This window comes from Panulirus ornatus, chromosome 66 (genome assembly GCF_036320965.1).
Source record: "Panulirus ornatus isolate Po-2019 chromosome 66, ASM3632096v1, whole genome shotgun sequence".
Classification (NCBI taxonomy): Eukaryota; Metazoa; Arthropoda; class Malacostraca; order Decapoda; family Palinuridae; genus Panulirus; species Panulirus ornatus.
In genome coordinates this window covers 13,255,828-13,282,960 of record NC_092289.1, presented here as the reverse complement: position 1 = coordinate 13,282,960, position 27,133 = coordinate 13,255,828, and the positions used below count along the sequence as shown (strand labels likewise).

Here is a 27,133-nt window from a genome sequence, read left to right as displayed (position 1 = left end):
TGGAGGAGGATAAAAGGCATGCAAGGAATAGAGTGAATTGGAACAATGTGGTGTACCGGGGTCAACGTGCTGTCAGTGGAGCGAACCAGGGCTTGTGAAGCGTCTGGGGTAAACCATGGAAAAATTTGTGGGCCTGGATGTGGAAAGGGAGCTGTGGTTTCGGTGCATTATACATGACAGCTAGAGACAGAGTGTGAACTAATGTTGCCTTTATTGTCTTTTCCTAGCTCTATCTCACATGCATGCAGGGGGAGGGAGTTGTCATTTCATGTGTGGTGGGGTGGCGACGGGAATGAATGAAGGCAGCAAGTATGAATTACGTACATGTGTATATATGTATATGTCTGTGTATGTATATATATATATGTATACGTTGAAATGTATAGGTATGTATATGTGCGTGTGCGGACGTGTATGTATATGCATGTGTATGTGGGTGGGTTGGGCCATTCTTTCATCTGTTTCTTTGCGCTACCTCGCTAACGCGGGAGACAACGACAAAGTGTAATAATAAAAAATAATAAATTAACAAAAAAGTTGTGATTTTACATATAAAATGTAAAATAACTCCTTAAGAGTATTTTTTATTATAGTTAGGTATAGTGTTTTTCATATATGCTTTTATGCTAACTTTTTCAGCTGATCCTCTTGAAATAGTTTGTTCAGCTTATCATTGTAAGACAATTCAGTAGCATAACTTCTAGTTATGATTTCGGAAAATATTTAGAAATTTCTTTTTGAACCTGGACATTCATTTATCTATAATTTAATAGGGATTTATACCTAGTAGGCTGATTAATTAGCTACACTTTCTTATAGAAGAAACACTGTAAAAGGAGTAAGAAGTGTCTTGGTTACCTCTTATGATATATCTTCTTACCATGATGGTTGATGGTTTTCTCAGTGTTGCCACACTTGGTGTTTTACCATATGTTTTTGAACTTTGCTTTCATTTTTTTTAATTTATGTAACCTCTCTTAGACCTAAAAAATTTTCTGCTTTCATTATTAGTAAGTACCTCCTTTGCTTACAGTGACAGTCACTAATTGCTTTAAGGCTCATATCTTTCATAACATGATTTACCATGTAATCACATTTTTACTTCATTCAACAAGCATGAAAAAGAAATCTTGCAAGTAAAAAATTCCCTATACCATTGAATTGTCTTGTCTCTTTAAAGGAATATAGCATCAGAATTATAAATCAAAACTTAATGGCACCCAAATGCTTGCAGATCTCAATTTTGGATGGTGGCCTTGGAAGTCCTCCAAGTAACAGACCAATAACTGGTAACTCTAAAGAAGAGAATAGAAAGAAGGATTCTGGAGGAACTTTGTCTTCATGTTTACGCCAGAAGCTTTCATCCGTCATCTGCACAACAGACAACAAAGCCTCTAGTGGCAATGTGGTTGGAAAGAAGAGGGATATCACCTCTGGCACACTTTACAACTTACTGGCTGCATGTCTTGACAATATGCCAGATGGTGAGTTGATACCATACACATAAACAAATATATGGAGAAAATGAGAATGTGCCTCTGTGTGTTTGAATGCATATGTATGTGTGGGTATGGGTGTGTTGGAAATGTTTTACTATTACCTGGGTGTCACAGGGAGAGAATTTTACACTCCTGTTGCCCCATTATGATGAGTACCTGTATAATATGTATTTTTGCATGTTCTTAACTTTTTTGTGGTAGCTGAAATGGCACAGGCAAATGAGTGCCCTAATCAAACCCATCTCATTAATGCTGCATACATTTTTTTTCATACTTGATCATTTCCTACATTAGCAAGGAATGCCAGGAACAGAAAAAGAAAGGTAGCATCCACTTTCGTCCATTCTCTACCTGTCATCTGTAATGCACCACAACCATAGCTCCCTCTCCACAAGCAGGTCTCACAGACCTTTCCATAATTTACCTCTGATACTTCACATGCCCTGGTTCATTCCACTTACAACAAATCAACCCCTGCATACCATATTGTTCTAGTTTACTCTTATCCTGTGTGCAGCTTTCACCCTCCTGCTTGTTCAGGTCCTGATTCCTCAAAATCTTTTACACTTCATCCTTCCATCTACAATTTGGTTTCACCATTCTTGTTGCCCCCACTTCTGACATGTATATCCTGTTTGTCAGTCTTTCCATACCCATTCTCTCCATATGCCCAACCCATTTCAGCACACCCTCTTCAGCTCTCTCAACCATTCTTTTTATTACGACACCCTTTTATTACTCACTCGATCATATCACCATACACCACATACTGTCCTCAGACATTTCATTTCTAACATATCCCCCCTCCTCTTCACTGCACAGCCTTATCTATAGCCATTGCCTCACATCCATATAATATTGCTAAAACCACTATCTGTCTATTTACCTATATCTTTGATGCCCATTCCTTCCGGGAACTCCCATCAAGGGGTGGCCACAGCAAAAGTCTCCACTTATCTCTGTCCTTACATGCCTTCCTCGCATACACCATTCCATGCATTCCTCCATTTTTTTTCTCTCCCTCCAGTATTATTCCACTATTTCTCTCTCTCCAGTATTCCTCCATCCTATTTGCCCATGTCACAGGTGGTTTTTCACTCACACCAACCCATTTAATTGTAATATCATACACATTACTTGTAATTGCATTCTTTCCTTATGCCTAAACCACTTCAAAGTATTATGTTTCACCCATTCTACCACTCCACAATTCACTCCCTTTGCATTCCCTGCCATACCACATCTTTCATAGACCCTTTCATTTCTCCATTTCATCTAGTCACACCACATGCTCTTCTCCAGTAGCTCATTTCCTCTGTGCCTCATTCCATGAAATGTTTCGGTTGCATAGGTCAGGGTTGGGAGGACTATGCTGTCTCTTAATCCTCTCTTCACTTCCATTCTTACACCTCTACCATTCATTATTCTATAAAGGGACTCAATGACTCTTCTACCCTGTACTGCTCTCTCCCTTATCTCTCCTTCCATATCACCACATTTACCCAAGACAGCACCTACTTATTTATTATACTTTGTGGCTGTCTCCCACATTAGCAAGGTAGCGCAAGGAGACAGACAAAAGAATGGCCCAACCCACCCACATACGCATGTATATACATACACATCCACACACACACACATATACATACCTATACATTTCAACATATACATATATATGTACATACACAGGCATACATATATACACATGTACATGATTCATGCTTGCTGCTTTTATTCATTCCCGTTGCCACCCTACCACACATGAAATGACACCCCCCCCCCTCCCCGCACACGAGGTAGCGCTAGAAAAGACAACAAAGGCCACATTCATTCACACTCAGTCTCTAGATGTCATGTAGAATGCATCAAAACCACAGCTCCCTTTCCACATTCAGGCCCCACAAAACTTTCCATGGTTTACCCCAGACACTTCACATGACCTGGTTAAACCCATTGACAGCACCTTCATACTTAAATTCTCTCACTTCTTCCAGTCTTTCACCCCCCCTCCATTATCCAGAGCACAATTTAGTACACTTTCTTCATTCACTATATATGGTTTTGCAGAATCTACACTTGCACTCTGTTTCCTTTCGAACACCATTACTTTACTTGCATTTACCTGCATTTGCCTATGCTCACACACATCATAAAACACTTTTACCACCTTCTGCAACTCCACTTCACTCTTGGCAAACAACACAGTATCATGAACAAACGGGCTTACCACTAGCCACTATATCTCACTGCCACACTCCATCTCTGCACCTCATTTCCTGTTTTGCTTTCATCTCTGTGCTCTGTCCATCCATATATATATATATATATATATATATATTCTTCTGTTTCCCATTTTAGAAAGTGGAAGCGGAAGTGGATCATAGGGTGGGGGAGGGGTCAAAAATTCTGGGAGCCTTGAAGAATGTGTGGAAGTCGAGAACATTATCTCGGAAAGCAAAAATGGGTATGTTTGAAGGAATAGTGGTTCCAACAATGTTGTATGGTTGCGAGGCGTGGGCTATGGATAGAGTTGTGCGCAGGAGGATGGATGTGCTGGAAATGAGATGTTTGAGGACAATGTGTGGTGTGAGGTGGTTTGATCGAGTAAGTAACGTAAGGGTAAGAGAGATGTGTGGAAATAAAAAGAGTGTGGTTGAGAGAGCAGAAGAGGGTGTTTTGAAATGGTTTGGGCACATGGAGAGAATGAGTGAGGAAAGATTGACCAAGAGGATATATGTGTCGGAGGTGGAGGGAACGAGGAGAAGTGGGAGACCAAATTGGAGGTGGAAAGATGAAGTGAAAAAGATTTTGTGTGATCGGGGCCTGAACATGCAGGAGGGTGAAAGGAGGGCAAAGAATAGAGTGAATTGGATCGATGTAGTATACCGGGGTTGACGTGCTGTCAGTGGGTTGAATCAGGGCATGTGAAGCGTCTGGGGTAAACCATGGAAAGCTGTGTAGGCATGTATATTTGTGTGTGTGGACGTATGTATATACATGTGTATGGGGCTGGGTTGGGCCATTTCTTTCGTCTGTTTCCTTGCGCTACCTCGCAAACGCGGGAGACAGCGGCAAAAAAAAAAATATATATATATATATATATATATATATATATATATATATATTTTCTTTTTTTTTCTTTTAAACTATTCGCCATTTCCCGCGTTAGCGAGGTAGCGTTAGGAACAGAGGACTAGGCCTTTTTTTGGAATATCCTCACCTGGCCCCCTCTGTTCCTTCTTTTGGAAAATTAAAAAAAAAATGAGAGGGGAGGATTTCCAGCCCCCCGCTCCCTCCCCTTTTAGTCGCCTTCTACGACACGCAGGGAATACGTGGAAAGTATTCTTAATCCCCTATCCCCAGGGATAATATATATATATATATATATATATATATATATATATATATATATATATATATATATATATATATATTTAGTTTTTTTATTTTTTTTTTTTTTTGTTTTGTCGCTGTCACCCACATTAGCGAGGTAGCGCAAAGAAACGGATGAAAGAATGGCCCAACCCACCCACCTACACATGTATATACATACACGTCCACACACGCAAATATACATATCTATACATCTCAACGAATACATATATATACTCACACAGACATATACATATATACACATGTACATTATTCATAGTCTGCCCTTATTCATTCCCATCGCCACCCCACCACATAATGAAATACCAACCCCCTCCCCCCACATGTCTGCGAGGTAGCACAAGGAAAAGACAACAAAGGCCACATTCGTTCACACTCAGTCTCTAGCTGTCATGTATAATGCACCGAAACCACAGCTCCCTTTCCACATCCAGGCCTCACAGAACTTTCCATGGTTTACCCCAGACGCTTCACATGCCCTGGTTCTATCCATTGACAGCACGTCACCGCCGGTCTACCACATCGTTCCAATTCACTCTATTCCTTGCACGCCTTTCACCCTCCTGCATGTTCAGGCCCCGATCACTCAAAATCTTTTTCACTCCATCTTTCCACCTCCCATTTGGTCTCCCACTTCTTGTTCCCTCCACCTCTGACACATATATCCTCTTTGTTAATCTTTCCTCACTCATTCTCTCCATGTGACCGAACCATTTCAAAACACCCTCTTCTGCTCTCTCAACCACACTCTTTTTACCACAACATGTAACTCTTACCCTCTCATTACTTACTCGATCAAACCACCTCACACCACATATTGTCCTCAAACATCTCATTTCCAGCACATCCACCCTCCTCCACACAACTCTATCCATAGCCAACACCTCAAAACCATATATCATTGTTGGAACCACTATTCCTTCAAACATACCCATTTTTGCTTTCCACGATAACGTTCTCGACTTCCACAATTCTTCAATGCTGCCAGAACTTTCGCCCCCTCCCCCACCCTATTATTCACTTCCGCTTCCATGGTTCCATCCACTGCCAAATCCACTCCCAGATATCTAAAACACTTTACTTCCTCCAGTTTTTCTCCATTCAAACTTACCTCCCAATTGACTTGTCCTTCAACCCTACTGTACCTAATAACCTTGCTCTTATATACATTTACTCTCAACTTTCTTCTTTCACACACTTTACCAAACTCAGTCACCAGCTTCTGCAGTTTCTCACACAAATCAGCCACCAGCACTGTATCATCAGCGAATAACAACTGACTCACTTCCCAAGCTCTCTCATCCACAACAGACTGCATACTTGCCCCTCTTTCCAAAACTCTTGCATTCACCTCCCTAACAACCCCATCCATAAACAAATTAAACAACCATGGAGACATCACACACCCCTGCCGCAAACCTACATTCCCTGAGAATCAATCGCTTTCCTCTCTTCCTACATGTACACATGCCTTACATCCTCGATAAAAACTTTTCATTTCTTCTAACAAAAATTGCCTTCCACACCATATATTCTTAATACCTTCCACAGAGCATCTCTATCAACTCTATCATATACCTTCTCCAGATCCATAAATGCTACATACAAATCCATTTGCTTTTGTAAGAAAACCACACTGCTCTTCCCCAATCTGATGCTCTGTACATGCCTTCACCTTCTCAATCAATACCTTACCATATAATTTCCATATAATTTTATCCCTGGGGATAGGGGAGAAAGAATACTTCCCACGTATTCCCTGCGTGTCGTAGAAGGCGACTAAAAGGGGAGGGAGCGGGGGGCTGGAAATCCTCCCCTCTCAATTTTTTTTAATTTTCCAAAAGAAGGAACAGAGAAGGGGGCCAGGTGAGGATATTCCCTCAGTGGCCCAGTTCTCTGTTCTTAACGCTACCTCGCTAACGCGGGAAATGGCGAATAGTTTGAAAAAAAAAAAAAAAAAAAATAATTTCCCAGGAATAATCAACAAACTTATACCTCTGTAATTTGAGCACTCACTTTTATCCCCTTTGCCTTTGTATAATGGCACTATGCAAGCATTCCGCCAATCCTCAGGCACCTCACCATGAGTCAGACATACATTGAATAACCTTACCAACCAGTCAACAATACAGTCACCCCCTTTTAATAAATTCCACTGCAATACCATCCAAATCCCAAGGGATAGGGGAGAAAGAATACTTCCCATGCATTCCTCGCGTGCCGTAGAAGGCGAATAAAGGGGATGGGAGCAGGGGACTGGGAACCCTCCCCTTGTATTTTAACTTTCTAAAAGGGGAAACAGAAGAAGGAGTCACGCGGGGACTGCTCATCCTCCTCGAAGGCTCAGATTGGGGTGTCTAAATGTGTGTGGATGTAACCAAGATGAGAAAAAAGGAGAGATAGGTAATATGTTTGAGGAAAGGAACCTGGATGTTTTGGCTCTGAGTGAAACGAAGCTCAAGGGTAAAGGGGAAGAGTGATTTGGGAATGTCTTGGGAGTAAACTCAGGGGTTAGCGAGAGGACAAGAGCAAGGGAAGGAGTAGCACTACTGAAACAGGAGTGGTGGGAGTATGTGATAGAGTGTAAGAAAGGAAACTCTAGACTTATATGGGTAAAACTGAAAGTTGATGGAGGAAGATGGGTGATTATTGGTGCATATGCACCAGGGCATGAGAAGAAAGAGCATGAGAGGCAAGTGTTTTAGAAGTTGAGTGAGTGTGTTACTAGTTTTGATGCACGAGGGCAGGTTATAGTGATTAGTGATTTGAATGCAAAGGTGAGTAATGTGGCAGTTGAGGGAATAATTGGTGTACATGGGGTGTTCAGTGTTGTACATGGAAATGAAGAGCTTGTAGATTTATGTGCTGAAAAAGGACTGGTGATTAGGAATATCTGTTTTAAAAAGAGAGATATACATAAGTATACGTATGTAAGTAGGAGAGATGGCCAGAGAGCGTTACTGGATTATGAGTTAATTGATACGCGCACGAGAGAGACTTTTGGATGTTAATGTGCTGAGAGGTGCAATTGGCGGGATGTCCGATCATTATCTTGTGGAGGTGAAGGTGAATATTTGTAGAGGTTTCAGAAAAGAAGAGAGAACGTTGGGGTGAAAAGAGTGGTGAGAGTAAATGAGCTTGGGAAGGAGACTTGTGTGAGGAAGTACCAGGAGAGACTGAGTACAGAATGGAAAAAGGTGAGAACAAAGGACGTAAGGGGAGTGGGGGAGGAATGGGATGTATTTAGGAAAGCAGTGATGGCTTGCGCAAAAGATGCTTGTGGCATGAGAAGTGTGGGAGGTGGGCAGATTAGAAAGGGTAGTGAGTGGTGGGATGAAGAAGTAAGATTATTAGTGAAAGAGAAGAGAGAGGCATGTGGACGATTTTTGCAGGGAAATAATGCTAATGACTGGGAGATGTATAAAAGAAAGAGGCAGGAGGTCAAGAGAAAGGTGCAAGAGGTGAAAAAGAGGGCAAATGAGAGTTAGGATGAGAGAGTATCACTAAATTTTTGGGAGGATAAAAAGATGTTTTGGAAGGATGTAAATAAAGTGCTGAAGACAAGGGAACAAATGGGAACTTCAGTGAAGGGGGCTAATGGGGAGGTGATAACAAGTAGTGGTGATGTGAAGAGATGGAGTGAGTATTTTGAAGGTTTGTTGAATGTGTTTGATGATAGAGTGGCAGATATAGGGTGTTTTGGTCGAGGTGGTGTGCAAAGTAAGAGGGTTAGGGAGAATGCTTTGGTAAACAGAGAAGAGGTAGTAAAAGCTTTGTGGAAGATATATATATTATCCCTAGAAATAGGGGAGAAAGAATACTCCCCAAGCATTCCCGCATGTCATAGAAGGTGACTGAATGGGATGGGAGTGGGGGCTATAAACCCTCCCCTCCTTGTATTTCAACTAACTAAAAGGGGAAACAGAAGGAGTCATGAGGGGAGTGCTCATCCTCCTCGAAGGATCAGATTAGGGTGTATAAATGTGTGTGGATGTAAAGAAAATGAGAAAAAAAGAGATAGGTAGTATGTTTGAGGAAAGGAACCTGGATGTTTTGGCTCTGAGTGAAACAAAGCTCAAGGGTAAAGGGGAAGAGTGGTTTGGAAATGTCTTAGGAGTAAAGTCAGCGGTTGGTGAGAGAACAAGAGCAAGGGAAGGAGTAGCACTACTCCTGAAGCAGGAGTGGTGGGAGTATGTGATAGAGTGTAAGAAAGTAAACTCTAGATTGATATGGGTAAAACTGAAAGTGGATGGGGAGAGATGGTTGATTATTGGTGCCTATGCACCTTGGAATTAGAAGAAAGATCATGAGAGGCAAATGTTGTGGGAGCAGCTGAGTGAGTGTGTTAGTAGTTTTGATGCATGAGGCCAGGTTATAGAGATGGGTGATTTGAATGCAAAGGTGAGTAATGAGGGAACAGAGGGAATGAGCAACAGAGGGAATAATTGGTGTACATGGGGTGTTTAGTGTTGTAAATGGAAATAGTGAAAAGCTTGTAGATTTGTGTGCTGAAAAGGACTGGTGATTGGGAATACTTGGTTTAAAAAGAGAGATATACATAAGTATATGTATGTAAGTAGGAGAGATGGCCAGAGAGCGTTATTGAGTTACATGTTAATTGATAGGCACGTGAAAGAGACTTTTGTATGTTAATAAGCTGAGAGGGGCAACTGGAGGGATGTCTGATCATTATCTTGTGGAGGTGAAGATGAAGATTTGTAGAGGTTTTCAGAAAAGAAGAGAGAGAGGTAAGAGTAAGTGAGCTTGGAAAGGAGACTTGTGTTAGGAAGTACCAGGAGAGATTAAGTGCAGAATGGAAAAAGATGAGAGCAAATGATGTAAGGGGAGGAGGGGAGGAAAGGGATGTATTTAAGGATGCAGTAATGCCTTGTGCAAAAGATGCTTGTGGCATGGGAAAGGTGGGAGGTAGGCAAGTTAGAAATGGTAGTGAGTGGTGGGATGAAGAAGTAAGAATTTTAGTGAAAGAGAAGAGAGGCATTTGGATGATATTTGCAGGGAAGTAGTGCGAATGGCTGGGAGATGTATAAAAGAAAGAGGCAAGAAGTCAAGAGAAAGGTGCAAGAGGTAAAAGAAATGGGCAAATGAGAGTTGGGGTGAGAGAGTATCATTAAATTTTAGGGAGAATAAAAAGATGTTTTGAAAGGAGATAAATAAAGTGCGTAAGACAAGAGAACAAATGGAAACATCAGTGAAGGAGGGCTAATGGGGAGGTAATAACAAGTAGTGGTGAAGTGAGAAGGAGATGGAGTGAGTATTTTGAAGGTTTGTTGAATGTGTTTGATGATAAGAGTGGCATATATAGGGTGTTTTGGTCGAGGTGGTGTGTGAAGTGAGAGGGTCAGGGAGAATGGTTTGGTGAACAGAGAAGAGGTAGTGAAAGCATTGCTGGCAATGCTATGGTATTGCAGTGGAATTTATTAAAAGAGGGGGTGACTGTGTTGTTGACTAGTTGGTAGGAATATTCAATGTATGTATGGTTCATGGTGAAGTGCCTGAGGATTGGTGGAATGCATGCACAGTGCCATTGTACAAAGGCAAAGGGGATAAAGTTGAGTGTTCAAATTACAGAGGCATAAGTTTGTTGAGTATTCCTGGGAAATTATATGGGAGGGTAGTAATTGAGAGGGTCAAGGCATGTAAAGAGCATCAGATTGGGGATGAGCAGTGTGGTTCAGAAGTGGTAGTGGATGTTTGGATCAGGTGTATGCTTTGAAGAATGTATGTGAGAAATACTTTCAAAAATAGATGGATTGTATGTAGCATTTATGGATCTGGAGAAGGCATATGACAGAGTTGATATAGATGCTTTGTGGGAGGTATTAAGAGTATATGGTGTGGGAGGTAAGTTGCTAGAAGCAGTGGAAAGTTTTTATTAAGGATGTAAGGCACATGTACGAGTAGGAAGAGAGGAAAGTGACTGGTTCTCAGTGGATGTCGGTTTGTGGTAAGGGTGTGTGATGTCTCCATGGTTGTTTAATTTGTTTATGGATGGGGTTGTTTGAGAGGTGAATGCAAGAGTATTGAAGAGAGGGGCAAGTATGCAGTCTGTTCAGGATGAGAGGGCTTGGGAAGTGAGTCAGTTTTTGTTCACTAATGATACAGTGCTGGTGTCTGATTCGGGTGAGAAACTGCAGAAGTTGTTGACTGAGTTTGGTAAAGTAAGTGAAAGAAGAAAACTGAAAGTAAATGTGAATATGAGCAAGGTTGTTAGGTTCAGTAGGGATAAGGGACATGTTAGTTGGGGGGTAAGTTTGAATGGAGAAAAACTGGAGGAAGTGAAGTGTTTTAGATATCTGGTCGTGGATTTAGCAGTGGATGGAACCATGCAAGCGGAAGCGAGTCACAGGGTGGGGGAAGGGGCAAAGGTTCTGGGAACACTGAAGAATGTGTAGAAGGCGAGTACATTATCTCGGAAAGCAAAAATGGGCTATGTTTGAAGGAATAGTGGTTCCAACAATATTATATGGTTGCGAGGCATGGGCTATTGATAGAGTTGAGCGGAGGAGGATGGATGTATTGGAAATGAAATGTTTGAGAACAATATGTGGTGTGAGGTGGTTTGATCGAGTAAGTAATGAAAGGGTAAGAGAGATGTGTGGTAATAAAAAGAGTGTGGTTGAGAGAGCAGATGAGTGTATTGAAATGGTTTAGTCACATGGAGGGAACGAGGAGAAGTGGGAAACCAAATTGAAGATGGAAGGATTGAGTGAAAAAGATTTTCAGCAATCGGGGCCTGAACATACAGGAGGGTGAAAGGCGTGCAAGGAATAGAGTGAATTGGAACGAAGTGGTATACCGGGGTCAACGTGCTGTCAATGGATTGAACTAGGGCATGTGAAGCATCTGGGGTAAACCATGGAAAGTTTTGTGGGGACTGGATTTGGAAAAGGGAGCTGTGGTTTCAGTGCATTACGCATGACAGCTAGACTGAGTGTGAATGAATGTGGCCTTTTTTGTCTGTTTCCCTGGTGCCACCTTGCTGAAGCAGCTGAGGGAAACCAGGGAAAGTTTCTTGGGGCTTATTTGTGGACAGTGGGCTGTGATTTCATTGCATTTACACAACTAAAAAATGGATGCAAGTGAAAGAGGCCTTTTCTTGACCTATTTCTGGTGATAAGACTCAGATGCAGGAAACAGTGAACTGGTAAGAAAAAACATAATATTGATAGATGGATAGGTAATGTCGGTAATCTTTTTCATTATATTTTTGTTAGACATGGAAAAGATTGTGTTATTTCCAAAAGAATTTTATTATTAATAGGCCCTTTAAAAAAATTTTACATTATCTAATATTCCTTTCAGACATGAGTAGTAATCCTTCAGTCCAAACCTACAACCCCCTCTTCATATCGAAGTGGATTGATTACTCAAACAAATACGGTTTTGGTTATCAGCTCTCTGACAACTGTGTTGGCGTATTTTTCAATGATTTGACTAGGATAAGCATCAGCTCAGATAAAAAGTAAGATATTTTATGCTTTGATTTTCCATTTTATGCTGCCACATGAATTAATAGCTACAGAAACCTTTTCCATAGAAATTGCATTGATTCTAGCAAGATCACACAAAGTAAAACTGTTAATTCATTTCTCCAGATTTATTGCTAATGGCGATATGAAATAAACATTTTGACTTACGATATGTTAATTAAACTTTTATGTATTAAATAGCACAATTTCTACTTGCAATCTGCGTAATTTATTCTGTTTCAGTCGAGTTGAGTTTACGGATTCATCTGGAAGGCTTACTGTGCATCAGGCAGGTACTTTGCCGGCTTGGCTGCAGGAACGTTACCAACTTTTACGTTATTTTGCTACATACATGGAGGAAAACCTTACAGAAGCTGGAGATTCTCGAGCAACACGATCAGCGGTAGCAAGAATGCCAATCATACCTCATGTGCGTCGATGGGATCGTACACCAAAGTCTATTATCATGCAACTTAGTAATGGAACGTTCCAGGTGTGTGTCCATAGGTGTATAAGATTTCTTATATTTAATATAGATGTTAGTTTTGTTATGCAAATTTCTCCTACTTGATGTGAATGTTTTGAATATACTGAAAATATTTAAGCAAAAACTGAAGCTTATTTTTTTATGCCTCCTCCCCTTATTTTTTTTAAGAAAAGGGAGAGATCAGTGCTATGTTTAATGTAAGAATTGTGAATGTTCTGTCACTGAATTAGACAGATTTAAGGGGAAAGGGGTAAGAATGGTTCCAGAGTGTCGAGGGGGTGAGACCTAGGGTTAGTGAATGGACAAGACCAAAAGGAGTAGTAGCACTCCTGATGGAGGAGGAATTGCAAAATTGTCTTAAAAAAAGTATGGGCTTGCATTCAAAATTTTTGAGTGCCAGTATAAAAGCAGGTAATGGGAGGCGAGTGATACTGTTTATGCATATGGAACTGAGAGGAGGAAAGATAAAAAAAATTTATATATTGGGAGGAACTGATTGAGTGCTTTACATGTTTTGTTGCAAGGGAACTGAATCCTGTGGATCTGAATGCAAGGTGGTAGATGTGGCAATTAGGGGTATAACTTGGGAACAAATCATCCCTAGTGTAAATGAAAATGGGAAAGCCTTTTGGAATTATGTGCTGAGAGGGGATTGGTTATTCGAACAACATGGTTTAAAGAGTGAAGCCGATGGTAGCATGCTACTTCCTGTGTGGCAGGGTAGCAACAGATATAGATGGCCCAACCCACCCACATACTCATGTATATACATAAACGCCCACACACGCACATATACATACCTATACATTTCAACGTATACATACATATACATACACAGGCATATACACATGTACATACTCATACTTGCTGCCTTCATCCATTCCCACCGCCGCCCTGCCACACACGAAATGGCACCCCCCTCCCCCTGCGCACGTGCAAGGTAGCACTAGGGAAAAACAACAAAGGCCACATTCATTCACACTCAGTCTCTACCTGCCATGGGTAATGCACCGAAACCACAGCTCCCTTCCTACATTCAGGCCCCACAAAACTTTCCATGGTTTACCCCAGACGCTTCACATGCCCTGGTTCAATCTATTGACAGCACGTCGACCCCAGTATACCATATCGTCCCAATTCACTCTATTCCTTGCACTCCTTTCACCCTCAAAATCTATTTCACTCCATCCTTCCACCTCCAGTTTGCTCTCCCACTTCTCATTCCCTCCACCTCTGACACATATATCTTTGTCAATCTTTCCTCACTCATTCTCTCCATGTGACCAAACTATTTCAATACACCCTCTTCTGCTTTCTCAACCACTCTCTTTTTAGTACCACACATCTCTCTTACCTTTTCATTACTTAATTGATCAGACCACCTACCTCACACCACATATTGTCTTCAAACATTTCATTTCCAACACATCCACCTTCCTATGCATAACCCTATCTATAGCCCATGCCTTGCAAACATACAACATTGTTGGAACCTCTGTTTCTTCAAACATACCCATTTTTGCTTTCCAAGATAATGTTCTTGCCTTCCACACATTCTACAACACTACCAGAACCTTTGTCCCCTCCCCACCCTGTGACTCACTTCCGCTTCCATGGTACCATCTCCTGTTAAATCCACTCCCAGATATCTAAAACACCTCACTTCCTCCAGTTTTTCTCCATTCAAACTTACCTCCCAATTAACTTGTCTCTCAACCCTACTGAACCTAATAACCTTGCTCTTATTCACATTTACTCTCAGCTTTCTTCTTTCACACACTTTACCAAACTTAGTCACCAACTTCTGTAGTTTCTCACACAAATCAGCCACCAGCGTTGTATCATCAGCAAACAACAACTGACTCACTTCCCAAGCCCTCTCATCCACAACAGAATGCATACTTGCCCCTCTCTCCAAAACTCTTGCGTTAACCGCTCTAACAACCCCATCCATAAACAAATTAAACAACCATGGAGACATCATGCACCCCTGCCACAAGCAGACATTCACTGGGAACCAATCATTTTCCTCTCTTCCTATTTGTACACATGCCTTACATCCTTGATAAAAACTTTTCACTGCTTCTAGCAACTTACCTCCCACACCATATACTCTTAATACCTTCCACAGAGAATCTCTATCAACTCTATCATATGCCTTCTCCAGATCCATAAATGCTACTTACAAATCCATTTGTTTTTCTAAGTGTTTCTCACATGCATTCTTCAAATCAAATGGCTGATCCACACATCCTCTACCACTTCTGAAACCACACTGCTCATCCCCAATCTGTACATGCCTTTACCCTCTCAATCAATACTCTCCCATATAATTTCCCAGGAATACTCAACAAACTTATACCTCTTGAGATTTGAACACTCACCTTTATCCCCTTTACCTTTGTGTACTACCTCACTAATGCAGGAAATGGTGAATATGTGTGAAAAAAAAGAAAAAAAAAAAAAAAAAATATATATATATATATATATATCTCTTTCTTTCTTTCAAACTATTCGCCATTTCCCGCATTAGCGAGGTAGCGTTAAGAACAGAGGACTGGGCCTTTGAGGGAATACCCTCACCTGGCCCAATTCTCTGTTCCTTCTTTTGGAAAATTAAAAAAAAAACGAGAGGGGAGGATTTCCAGCCCCCCGCTCCCTCCCCTTTTAGTCGCCTTCTACGACACGCAGGGAATACGTGGGAAGTATTCTTTCTCCCCTATCCCCTATATATATATATATATATATATATATATATATATATATATATATATATATATATATATGGATTTGTATGTAGCATTTATGGATCTGGAGAAGGCATGTGATAGAGTTGATAGAGATGCTCTGTGGAAGGTATTAAGAATATATGGTGTGGGAGGAAAGTTGTTAGAAGCAGTGAAAAGTTTTTATCGAGGATGTAAGGCATGTGTACGTGTAGGAAGAGAGGAAAGTGATTGGTTCTCAGTGAATGTAGGTTTGCGGCAGGGGTGTGTGATGTCTCCATGGTTGTTTAATTTGTTTATGGATGGGGTTGTTAGGGAGGTAACTGCAAGAGTTTTGGAAAGAGGGGCAAGTATGAAGTCTGTTGGGGATGAGAGAGCTTGGGAAGTGAGTCAGTTGTTGTTCGCTGATGATACAGTGCTGGTGGCTGATTCATGTGAGAAACTGCAGAAGCTGGTGACTGAGTTTGGTAAAGTGTGTGGAAGAAGAAAGTTAAGAGTAAATGTGAATAAGAGCAAGGTTATTAGGTACAGTAGGGTTGAGGGTCAAGTCAATTGGGAGGTGAGTTTGAATGGAGAAAAACTGGAGGAAGTGAAGTGTTTTAGATATCTGGGAGTGGATCTGGCAGCGGATGGAACCATGGAAGCGGAAGTGGATCATAGGATGGGGGAGGGGGCGAAAATTCTGGGGGCCTTGAAGAATGTGTGGAAGTCGAGAACATTATCTCGGAAAGCAAAAATGGGTATGTTTGAAGGAATAGTGGTTCCAACAATGTTGTATGGTTGCGAGGCGTGGGCTATGGATAGAGTTGTGCGCAGGAGGATGGATGTGCTGGAAATGAGATGTTTGAGGACAATGTGTGGTGTGAGGTGGTTTGATCGAGTGAGTAACGTAAGGGTAAGAGAGATGTGTGGAAATAAAAAGAGTGTGGTTGAGAGAGCAGAAGAGGGTGTTTTGAAGTGGTTTGGGCACATGGAGAGGATGAGTGAGGAAAGATTGACCAAGAGGATATATGTGTCGGAGGTGGAGGGAGCAAGGAGAAGAGGGAGACCAAATTGGAGATGGAAAGATGGAGTGAAAAAGATTTTGTGTGATCGGGGCCTGAACATGCAGGAGGGTGAAAGGAGGGCAAGGAATAGAGTGAATTGGAGCGATGTGGTATACCGGGGTTGACGTGCTGTCAGTGGATTGAATCAAGGCATGTGAAGCATCTGGGGTAAACCATGGAAAGCTGTGTAGGTATGTATATTTGCGTGTGTGGACGTATGTATATACATGTGTATGGGGGGGTTGGGCCATTTCTTTCGTCTGTTTCCTTGCGCTACCTCGCAAACACGGGAGACAGCGACAAAGTATAAAAAAAAAAAAAAAAAAATATATATATATATATATATATATATATATATATATATATATATATATATATATATATATATATCACATTCATTATACTTTGTCGCTGTCTCCTGCATTAGCGAGGTAGCGCAAGGAAACAGGCGAAAGAATAGCCCAACCCACCCACACACACATGTATACACATAAACGCCCACAGACGCATATATACATACCTATCAATTTCAACGTATACATACATATACATACACAGACATATACATATATACACATGTACATATTCATACATGCTGTCTCCATCCATTCCTGCCACCACACATGAAACAGCACCCCTCCCCCCGAGTGCGTGCAAGGTAGTGCTAGGAAAAGACAACAAAGGCCACACTCGTTCACACTCAGTCTCCAGCTGTCATGTGTAATGCATTGAAACCACATCTCCCTTTCCACATCCAGGCCCCACAAAACTTTCCATGGTTTACCCAAGATGCTTCACATGCCCTGGTTCAATCCATTGACAGCATGTCAACCCTGGTATACCACATCGTTCCAATTCACTCTATTCCTGGCACGCCTTTCACCCCTCCTGTATGTTCAGGCCCCGATCGCTCAAAATCTTTTTCACTCCATCTTTCCACCTCCAATTTGGTCTCCCACTTCTCCTTGTTCCCTCCACCTCTCACACATATATCCTCTGTCAATCTTTCCTCACTCATCCTTTCTATGTGACCAAACCGTTTCAATACACCCTCTTCTGCTCTCTCTACCACACTCTTTTTATTACCACACATCTCTCTTACCCTTTAATTACTTACTCGATCAAACCACCTCACACCACATATTGTCCTCAAACATCTCATTTCCAACACATCCATACTTGATCTCAGTTTCCCACATTAGCAAAGAAGCGCCAGGAACAGACAAAGAAAGGCCACATCTGCTCACATTCATTTCCTAACTGTTATGTGTAAGGCACTGAAACCACAGCTTCCTAGCAAAATCCAGGCCCCACAGACCTTTACATGGGTTACCCTGGCACTTCACGTGGCTTGATTCAGTTCACTGATAGCACAATGACCCCAGTATACCAGATCATTCTAATCCACGCCGTCCTATGCACGTCTTTCATATAATAATATTATTTATTTTTATTTTGCTTTGTTGCTGTCTCCCGCATTTGCGAGGTAGCGCAAGGAAACAGACGAAAGAAATGGCCCAACCCACCCCCATACACATGTATATACATACACGTCCCCACACGCAAATATACATACCCATACATCTCAATGTAAACATATATATACACACACAGACATATACATATATACACATGCGCACAATTCAAACTGTCTGCCTTTATTCATTCCCATCGCCACCTCGCCACACATGGAATAACATCCCCTCCCCCCTCATGTGTGCGAGGTAGCGCTAGGAAAAGACAATAAAGGCCCCATTCGTTCACACTCAGTCTCTAGCTGTCATGCAATAATGCCCGAAACCACAGCTCCCTTTCCACATCCAGGCCCCAAAGAACTTTCCGTGGTTTACCCCAGACGCTTCACATGCCCTGATCCAATCCATTGACAGCACGTCGACCCCAGTATACCACATCAATCCAATTTACTCTATTCCTTGCCCGCCTTTCACCCTCCTGCATGTTCAGGGACCGATCACTCAGAATTGTTTTCACTCCATCTTTCCACCTCCAATTTGGTCTCCCACTTCTCGTTCCCTCCACCTCCGACACATATATCCTCTTGGTCAATCTTTCCTCACTCATTCTCTCCATGTGACCAAACCATTTCAAAATACCCTCTTCTGCTCTCTCAACCACACTCTTTTTGTTACCACACATCTCTCTTACCCTGTTATTACTTACTCGATCAAACCACCTCACACCACATATTGTCCTCAAGCATCTCATTTCCAGCACAACCACCCTCCTGCGCACAACTCTATCCATAGCCCATGCCTCGCAACCATACAACATTGTTGGAACCACTATTCCTTCAAACATACCCATTTTTGCTTTCCGAGATAATGTTCTCGACTTCCACACATTCTTCAAGGCTCCCAGAATTTTTGCCCCCTCCTCCACCCTATGTTTCACTTCTGCTTCCATGGTTCCATCCGCTGCCAAATCCACTCCCAGATATAGATATATATATATGAGAATGATTTGGTAAACAGAGAAGAGGCAGTAAAAGCTTTGCGGAAGATGAAAGCCAGCAAGGCAGCGGGTTTGGATGGTATTGCAGTGGAATTTATTAAAAAAGTGGGTGACTGTATTATTGACTGGTTGGTAAGGTTATTTAATGTATGTATGACTCATGGTGAGGTGCCTAAGGATTGGTGGAATGCTTGCATAGTGCCATTGTACAAAGGCAAAGGGGATAAAAGTGAAAGCTCAAATTACAGAGGTATAAGTTTGTTGAGTATTCCTGGGAAATTATATGGGAGGGTATTGATTGAGAGGGTGAAGGCATGTCAGAGCATCAGATTGGGGAAGAGCAGTGTGGTTTCAGAAGTGGTGGATGAGGTGTTTGCTTTGAAGAATGTATGTGAGAAATACTTGGAAAAGCAAATGGATCTGTATGTACCATTTATGGATCTGGAGAAGGCATATAATAGAGTTGATAGAGATCCTCTGTGGAAGGTATTAAGAATATATGGGGTGGGAGGCAAGTTGTTAGAAGCAATGAAAAGTTTTTATCGAGGATGTAAGGCATGCGTACATGTAGAAAGATAGGAAAGTGATTGGTTTTCAGTGAATGTAGGTTTGCGGCAGGGGTGTGTGATGTCTCCATGGTTGTTTAATTTGTTTATGGATGGGGTTGTTAGGGAGCTGAATGCAAGAGTTCTGGAAAGAGGGGCAATTATGCAGTCTGTTGTAGATGAGAGAGCTTGGGAAGTGAGTCAGTTGTTATTCGCTGATGATACAGCGCTGGTGGCTGATTCGTGTGAGAAACTGCAGAAGCTGGTGACTAAGTATGGTAAAGTGTGTGAAAGAAGAAAGTTGAGAGTAAATGTATATAAGAGCAAGGTTATTAGGTACAGTAGGGTTGAGGGACAAGTCAATTGGGAGGTAAGTTTGAATGGAGAAAAACTGGGGGAAGTGAAGTGTTTCAGATATCTGGGAGTGGATTTGGCAGCAGATGGAACCATGGTAGCGGAAGTGAATCATAGGGTGGGGGAGGGGGTGAAAGTTCTGGGAGCGTTGAAGAATGTGTGGTAGTCGAGAACATTATCTCGGAAAGCAAAAATGGGTATGTTTGAAGGAATAGTGGTTCCAACAATGTTATATGGTTGTGAGGCATGGGCTATGGATAGAATTGTGCAGAGGAGGGTGGATGTGCTGGAAATGAGGTGTTTGAGGACAACATGTAGTGTGAGGTGATTTGATCGAGTAAGTAATAATAGGGTAAGAGAGATGTGTGGTAATAAAAAGAGTGTGGTTGAGAGAGCAGAAGAGGGTGTTTTGAAATGGTTTGGTCACATGGAGAGAATGAGTGAGGAAAGATTGACCAAGAGGATATATGTGTCAGAGGTGGAGGGAACGAGGAGAAGTGGGAGACCAAATTGGAGGTGGAAAGATGGGGTGAAAATGATTTTGAGTGATCGGGGCCTGAACATGCAGGAGGGTGAAAGGTGCAAACGAATAGAGTGAATTGGAGCGATGTGGTATACCAGGGTTGACGTGCTATCATTGGATTGAACCAGGGTATGTGAAGCGTCTGGGGTAAACCATGGAACGTTCTGTGGGGCCTGGATGTGGAGAGGGAGCTTTGGTTTCGGTGCATTATTACATGACAGCTAGAGACTGAGTGTGAACGAATGTGGCCTTTGTTGTCTTTTCCTAGCGCTACCTCGCGCATATGAGGGGGGAGGGGGTTGTTATTTCATGTGTGGCGGAGTGGCAATGGGAATGAATAAAGGTAGACAGTATGAATTATGTACATGTTTATATATGTATATGTCTGTGTGTGTATATATATATGTATACATTGAGATGTATAGGTATGTATATTTGCGTGTGTGGACGTGTATGTGTATACATGTGTATGTGGGTGGGTTGGGCCATTCTTTCGTCTGTTTCCTTGCGCTACCTTGCTAATGCGGGAGACAGCGACAAAGCAAATAAATATATATATATGTATATATATATACACTTACAAGTTCATGTTCATACTACTTGCATGGGTATCTGCAGGGTTAGTTACAGCTGCATAGTGAGCCAGCAATGCAGTAATTACCTTATTGCACTTCTCTGACCCAGGTAGCTGTCTTTTCTTTTTGCCTCGCCCATACATGGACTGCTGGCATTCTGTCCTCAAATGTGCAATCTCTCCTTGTCACATATAACACATGACAACATATAACAACTCATTTTTCATAACTTGAGGTTTTCCTGTGGTAAGCAGTTTGCAAGCCCTGTCTTTTGGCAAAATGGTAGGAGCAATAGAGATAGAAATAATAGGCAGGAATATTAGGTAGTAGTAGGTAGGAGTATTAGGTGAAAGTATTTGGCAGGAGCATTAGATAGACATAATATGTAAGAACCTCTGAAAACACTGCCATAGAGTTACCCTCTGCCAGTGCATATTAAGGATGTGGCACTAGAGAAGAAGCAGCCCTGGAGTTCATCAGGATTGAAGAGACTTTTGCAGTGGCCACTCTCTTGAGAGAGTTCCAAAGGGAATAGATGTCACAGATGCAGATATGTAGGTAGCACACATTAGAGACGGATAACAGACATTTTTGGATAAAGTGCCAATTAACAGGCATGAAAATGTACAAAGAAGGTAGCAGGTGAAATGTCTAATCATTCCTAGGAGGAGGTAAGTGTGAAAGTTTTGGCGGGTTTTGGAAAACAATTAATAAAGTGTGAAGGAAGTGGTGAAAGTGGTATGCCGGGAAAAGAAGCCTGTGTGCAGAGACAGCAAGAGAAATTGATTGAAGAATTTTATAATGTTGTATGAATGTAATTCTTGTTCCTTAAATGCAATGGAGAAGAAGAGAGTGGATGTGTTGGAAATAAAATGTCTGTATGATGAGATGGAGTGATATTGTCAGAATTACAGTAGCAAGCACAGTGTAACAGAGTGGTAAAATTGTTTGGTATATGAGAAGATTGAGCATAAAAGGATTAAGAGCATATATGTATTAGAAGTGGAGGGGGCTAGGGGGAGGGTGAGACTGTAAAGGTGGAAGATTGAAGTATGTATTGGTGTCTGAATATTAAGTGGATTAAAGATGTTCTATTAAGCTGTCATTAGGTTGAATGAGAGCAGATGGAGTGATAAAGATAAATGACAATTGGTCTATATTTCTTGGCTGTAGATGTTGGGCACTGGTCTTGGTGCATTATATATGACAGCAAGATATTGGATGTGTGCTATGAGGCCATTGGCCATTGTTCTCTGTTCATGAAGTCACATTGCAAAGGCAATTAGTTATAGCAAATAATTGCTTTTCATTCATCCTTGATCATTCACACCTTTCCAATCTCATTTCAGATTAACTTTTTCAAAGATCACACTAAAATAGTAATTGCTGGTGACCGCACAGATGTCAGCATCATGTTTATCAGCAGTGACAGGCAGTCCTTTACCTATCGTCTGTCTCAGCTTGCTGAGGTTGGCTGTGATGCAATGGTGCGCGAGCGCTTAGTTTATGCCCTATCCTGTCTTCGGCAGTATGCAGAGTTAGATGGAGAAGAAGTTTGAAGAAGAGCATTAACTAGTTCCAGAGCTATTTTTGGATATTTAGAAACTAGACTGGATTAGCATCCTGTTGGACCAAGTGAGGTGAGAGGAACATTGTCATTTTTCAAGACAGTGTATCTTGATTTGAAAGTAATGTGAAGACTACAGTGGTGATGGTACAGAAAAAGTTGATTATTTTTGTTAGTGAATTGTAAGACACTTTGTTCAGTTTTCTAGAAAGAGGACTGTTTGCCATAGCAGTGGCATTATTATGTGTATATGTTGTTGGTGGTGTGTAATAGGGGATTGGTTATCCCAACATCAGGTAATGGAATATTAACAGATGAGCAAATATGAGCATCAACTTGGGTTCTTAACAGGCTTATTTTCATATTTTTCAGAGAGGAGAGTGAACTCTGTTAAGATGTTATGACTCATAGTTGCTGATCCCTTTAATGTGCAGGATCCTTGAACTATGCAATAACTGTGTACATTGAACATGTTTAGTACACTGCACATCACGATTCTGTTACCATGTGACCATTTATTTCTGTTATTGTTACATACTGTTACACACCAGTTTACTAAGATTTGGGAGCATGTAAAAGCTCTACCTCACAGTTAAATTAGTTGTGTCTGATCACTGCCCATGTTGATAGTCAAGGGCACAGAAAAGCCTTCATAACCTCATTCACAGCGTTCTGATGATTTATCAAAGTTATCTTTAAAGTGAGGATTGTCAGGAGACTGTGAATGGGGAAGACTGTTGCAATGACCCTTCCCTTACGTTGCCCCTAATATTTACCAAAGAGTTTAAGAGGGGTAATAATAATAATAATAATAATAATAATAATAATAATAATAATAATAATATAATAATTATTAAAAGGTAGTATAATATAACACCAAATCATAGTAGAGTAACAGGGGATTCCCTATGGAAGCTGGGAGAAACTACTCCCATACTTAGATAAAAAGCTATAAGAAATAGATGATGGTGTGGTGGTTGTGCTGAGGATATTGTGAAATACCTCTTCTGTGCATTATAGATATTCTCTTTGAAGGTAGGAGAATTAAATACAAAGATTAATCAAATTGACAATGATCTCTTAAGCTAACACTGCTCAAAGACTAAAAAAGAATGTGCATTCATGGTATGATTTTGCAGTTACACAAAGTTTTGTGCAATCCTAAGTGAATGCTTTCAGTAGCAGGCATCAAGGAACCACTTCTTGCTCAGACATGAAGTAAGTGATAGATTCACATTCAGTGTTTGGTTGTCATTTAAAAAATTTAAAGCAAATAAAGTAGACCTTTTTTTGACAGCCCTAAAGCAAGTCCGTCCTTGTATGCTCTGCCTCAGTCATGTGTGAATGTGTGGTAGAAGAACAGTTTGATGTATAACTGCTGGATTTGGTGTGTCCATAGGGCTTAATTTACAACTTAACAGAGTTAACCATATTAAATAATAAAATCTCTTGTAGATCTTTCAAGCATAATTAGTTTGGCCTCTTCTGGTCAATGAATGGTTACCATTGATAAAATTGAGGGCATGAATGTTATCAATAGCTTTCTTCTTGCTTTCTCTTTTGCTACTTCAAGATATTCATAATTCTGCCATAAACAGGATGAGGCCTTTTCACAACCAAAGAGTGAATGGTTTATGCCAATGTTCCCTTTTTGGCTCAGGTTAACTATAATGTACCAAATATAATTTTTGATAATGAAAGTCAACTTCTTGTAAGTTTTTGAAGTTTATGGCACAGCAAGTGATATTGGTGATATTCAAATAAAAATTTGATTGATTAAAATGCCAAAAACATTGAATGTTGTTGGGAAGAGAAACATTGTTGCCAGTCACAGATGTCATGGCTTGTGTCAATGATAAATCAAAGCTATCTTCCTGTCAACCAAGCAAAATATTTAGTACAAACCAAAATCCTTGGGATTAAATTCTTTTGAGAACTTACAAAATTTTTGTGTATGATGCAGATAGCCTCTATTATGATCTCATATTTTTTAATCCAGCATTATCAGTATATTTCCTCTTGATGTTAGAGGTTAGGCTGTAAAGACAAGGGTACGAATTCTTAGTCATTCTTTTTTTCATAGTTAAGATGGTATCTACTGAGAATCATGGAGATATTGGCTATAAGGTAAATAAGATTGGTATTTAAAGTGATTCAGCCTCATATATGACTTTGAATTCGTTTCAAGGAACAGATTGCTTCCTTACGACCCCATTTCCTGTGCAGCTTATATCCTACCAGTATGTTATATTTATAGATATTTTCATTTCACTGAGGTGTACATCCTCCATTATCTGTCTTACCAAAGATGGCAGGATTTTTGTATTTGCTTTTTTCTTGAGTACCGAAAAGGTAAACAGGCTTTTTGGAATCCGAGTAAGATATAGGTTGAATATATGTGATAAAGTATAGTTATTGCTGAAACCTTTCATTTCTTAAAAAGAAAAAACAATAAGAGGACATTGCAGTTTAATGAGGGTACCCTGACTCTTACAGTTAGGGAGACAGATTCAGTTGTGGACCCAGGCAGAAAAGTTAGTGTTATTCATCATGTTATCCTAAGGATAACATAAAATGCTGTTGCCCAAATCAGTTGATTAACATAGTTACAAATAAAGTTGTAATATCTTTACTTGAGCATTGAAATTTAATACCTTATTTAACAAATGAAGACTTTCAGCTTTGACTGGTCTTTAGAACAGTTCATGTTAGTCATAGCACTGATAACTGATATTGCGGCTTTAGGGCTTTACATAAATGAAGCACTGGAGGCTCATGGGTATTGTTGGTGTTGATGAAGGTATAGCATAAGTTTGAAGTTGGCAGAGGAGTTGTGTGCCAAGAATCCCTTTCTTTTTTTTTTTTTTTTAGAATATTAATGTGTCTGTGATTCTCTGTGTTAATTTGTATGTTTTGTTTTTTCGTGATAATTTTGTGATTTTTGTTTTGTATGTATGCAAGTATGTATATATAGTATATAATTAAGAATGTGTGTTTTGCTTCTTTTTTGTATTAAGTGTGTAGCGCTCAGGTCTTTCACAAGCTGATAGTAGCAAAGTGGTCTTCCTTAAATTATTTGTTTTCTTTTATCTTTTATTGGTTGCAACTATCAAATCCTCCAAATTGGTGCCTTTATGTAATATTTGCAGTGAGGAGCCATTGATATCCCACTGTATGAAGTCAAGTTTCTTTATAGTGCTCAAGCATATGTGGCACCTAGAAAGTGGTCATCAGTGAAAAACAAAAAACTTTTGTTGTAAAAAAAAAATCACTTAAATCCTTCATCATTTCCACAGCAAATTACCAGGTTTATTTATGAAATGTAGTTATTACTTTTGTTTTATATGCAGTATGTAGCTCTCTTTACAAAAAAAAAGAGATTTCTTTTAATTAACATGGCCAGTTGTGCTGGCCATGGTTGACCATTACTTGGTAGTCTGAGTATTCAGAAGTTCTTGATAATGTGGATTCTCATACTTGTTACACATGCAGTTTGGGCCCTATGATGTGAGATGTCTTCCATGCAACAGGACAATAACTTGGTTCACTTTCCATGGTTATAGGTGGCTCACCCAGTCAAGAGTAGAAGACTCTTCTGCTGTAATGAATGGATTGTTAGTTCCAAGTAATTGTTTGGAGAGAGTTGTTAGCCCTCAGGTGTGATTTTTGTCGAAAGAGGACTTGCAAAAGCTTGGACCAATGTTAATTGACCTTTACCTGAGAGGACAACTCCATATGTGTCCAATGTAGTAAAGATTCCTTCCAGTATAGTACATAGAGTAATAAGCATTTACTCTTCGTTTAGATCATCAAATACTGTCATCACATCTCTTCATTGTTATCTTTCATGGTCCCATATGTCACTATCTTGTAAGGTAGCCAGCGCATGTAACAAGAAGAGACTGACTCGAGGCGAAAAATTTATCGTCTTGGTCTAAAATGTCCAGTTCATTATTGCATTATTATTATCCTAAGTGGCCCACTCAAGACATGTAAATAAATTATGTTAAGATATAATTACAGAGGTAGTCATCATTAATCTGTGCAAGTACTATGGTGTATATTAGGCATCGTCGACTCTCTTGGTCTTTCATTTTTTGCAATTCTTGTTGTAAATTTACTTGCTTTTGTTTGTAATAAAGAATCAATGATACAGAGTTTATCTATCCCTCACTATGTGAAAAATTATAAAATGGACATTTTTTTTTTTTTTTTTTACATTTCCTAAGGAACACTGACTTTTCTCTCAAGAGTTCCTTTGTCCCATGAGCTAGAAGAACCTCCATAAAAGCATATTCTGGAGGTTATGGGGCTAACCACCATGCAATGGTAGCAGCTCAGCTTGTTCTGGGTATGCTCCCTTTTAATCAACCATCACCACCAGGCAATGACTTCATCGTTCTGCTGCTTGTCAGGTTACACCAGGCTGACCATCCCATAAATCACTGGACCTTTA

The 27,133-nt window shown here is 40.5% G+C and overlaps 1 protein-coding gene across 1 annotated transcript in view; it reads left to right on the top strand.

The window, feature by feature from the left end:
• The window catches only part of LOC139746888 (serine/threonine-protein kinase PLK1-like), a 498,519-nt gene extending 471,689 nt beyond the window's left edge, over positions 1 to 26,830 (top strand). Inside the window, exons 8-11 of the mRNA XM_071658544.1 lie at positions 1,235 to 1,484; positions 12,216 to 12,375; positions 12,626 to 12,875; positions 22,460 to 26,830. Coding sequence (XP_071514645.1) covers positions 1,235 to 1,484; positions 12,216 to 12,375; positions 12,626 to 12,875; positions 22,460 to 22,669 — 870 coding nt within the window. The 3' untranslated portion in view covers positions 22,670 to 26,830. The remainder of the gene's footprint in view (positions 1 to 1,234; positions 1,485 to 12,215; positions 12,376 to 12,625; positions 12,876 to 22,459) is intronic.
• The last annotated feature ends 303 nt before the right edge of the window (positions 26,831 to 27,133 follow it).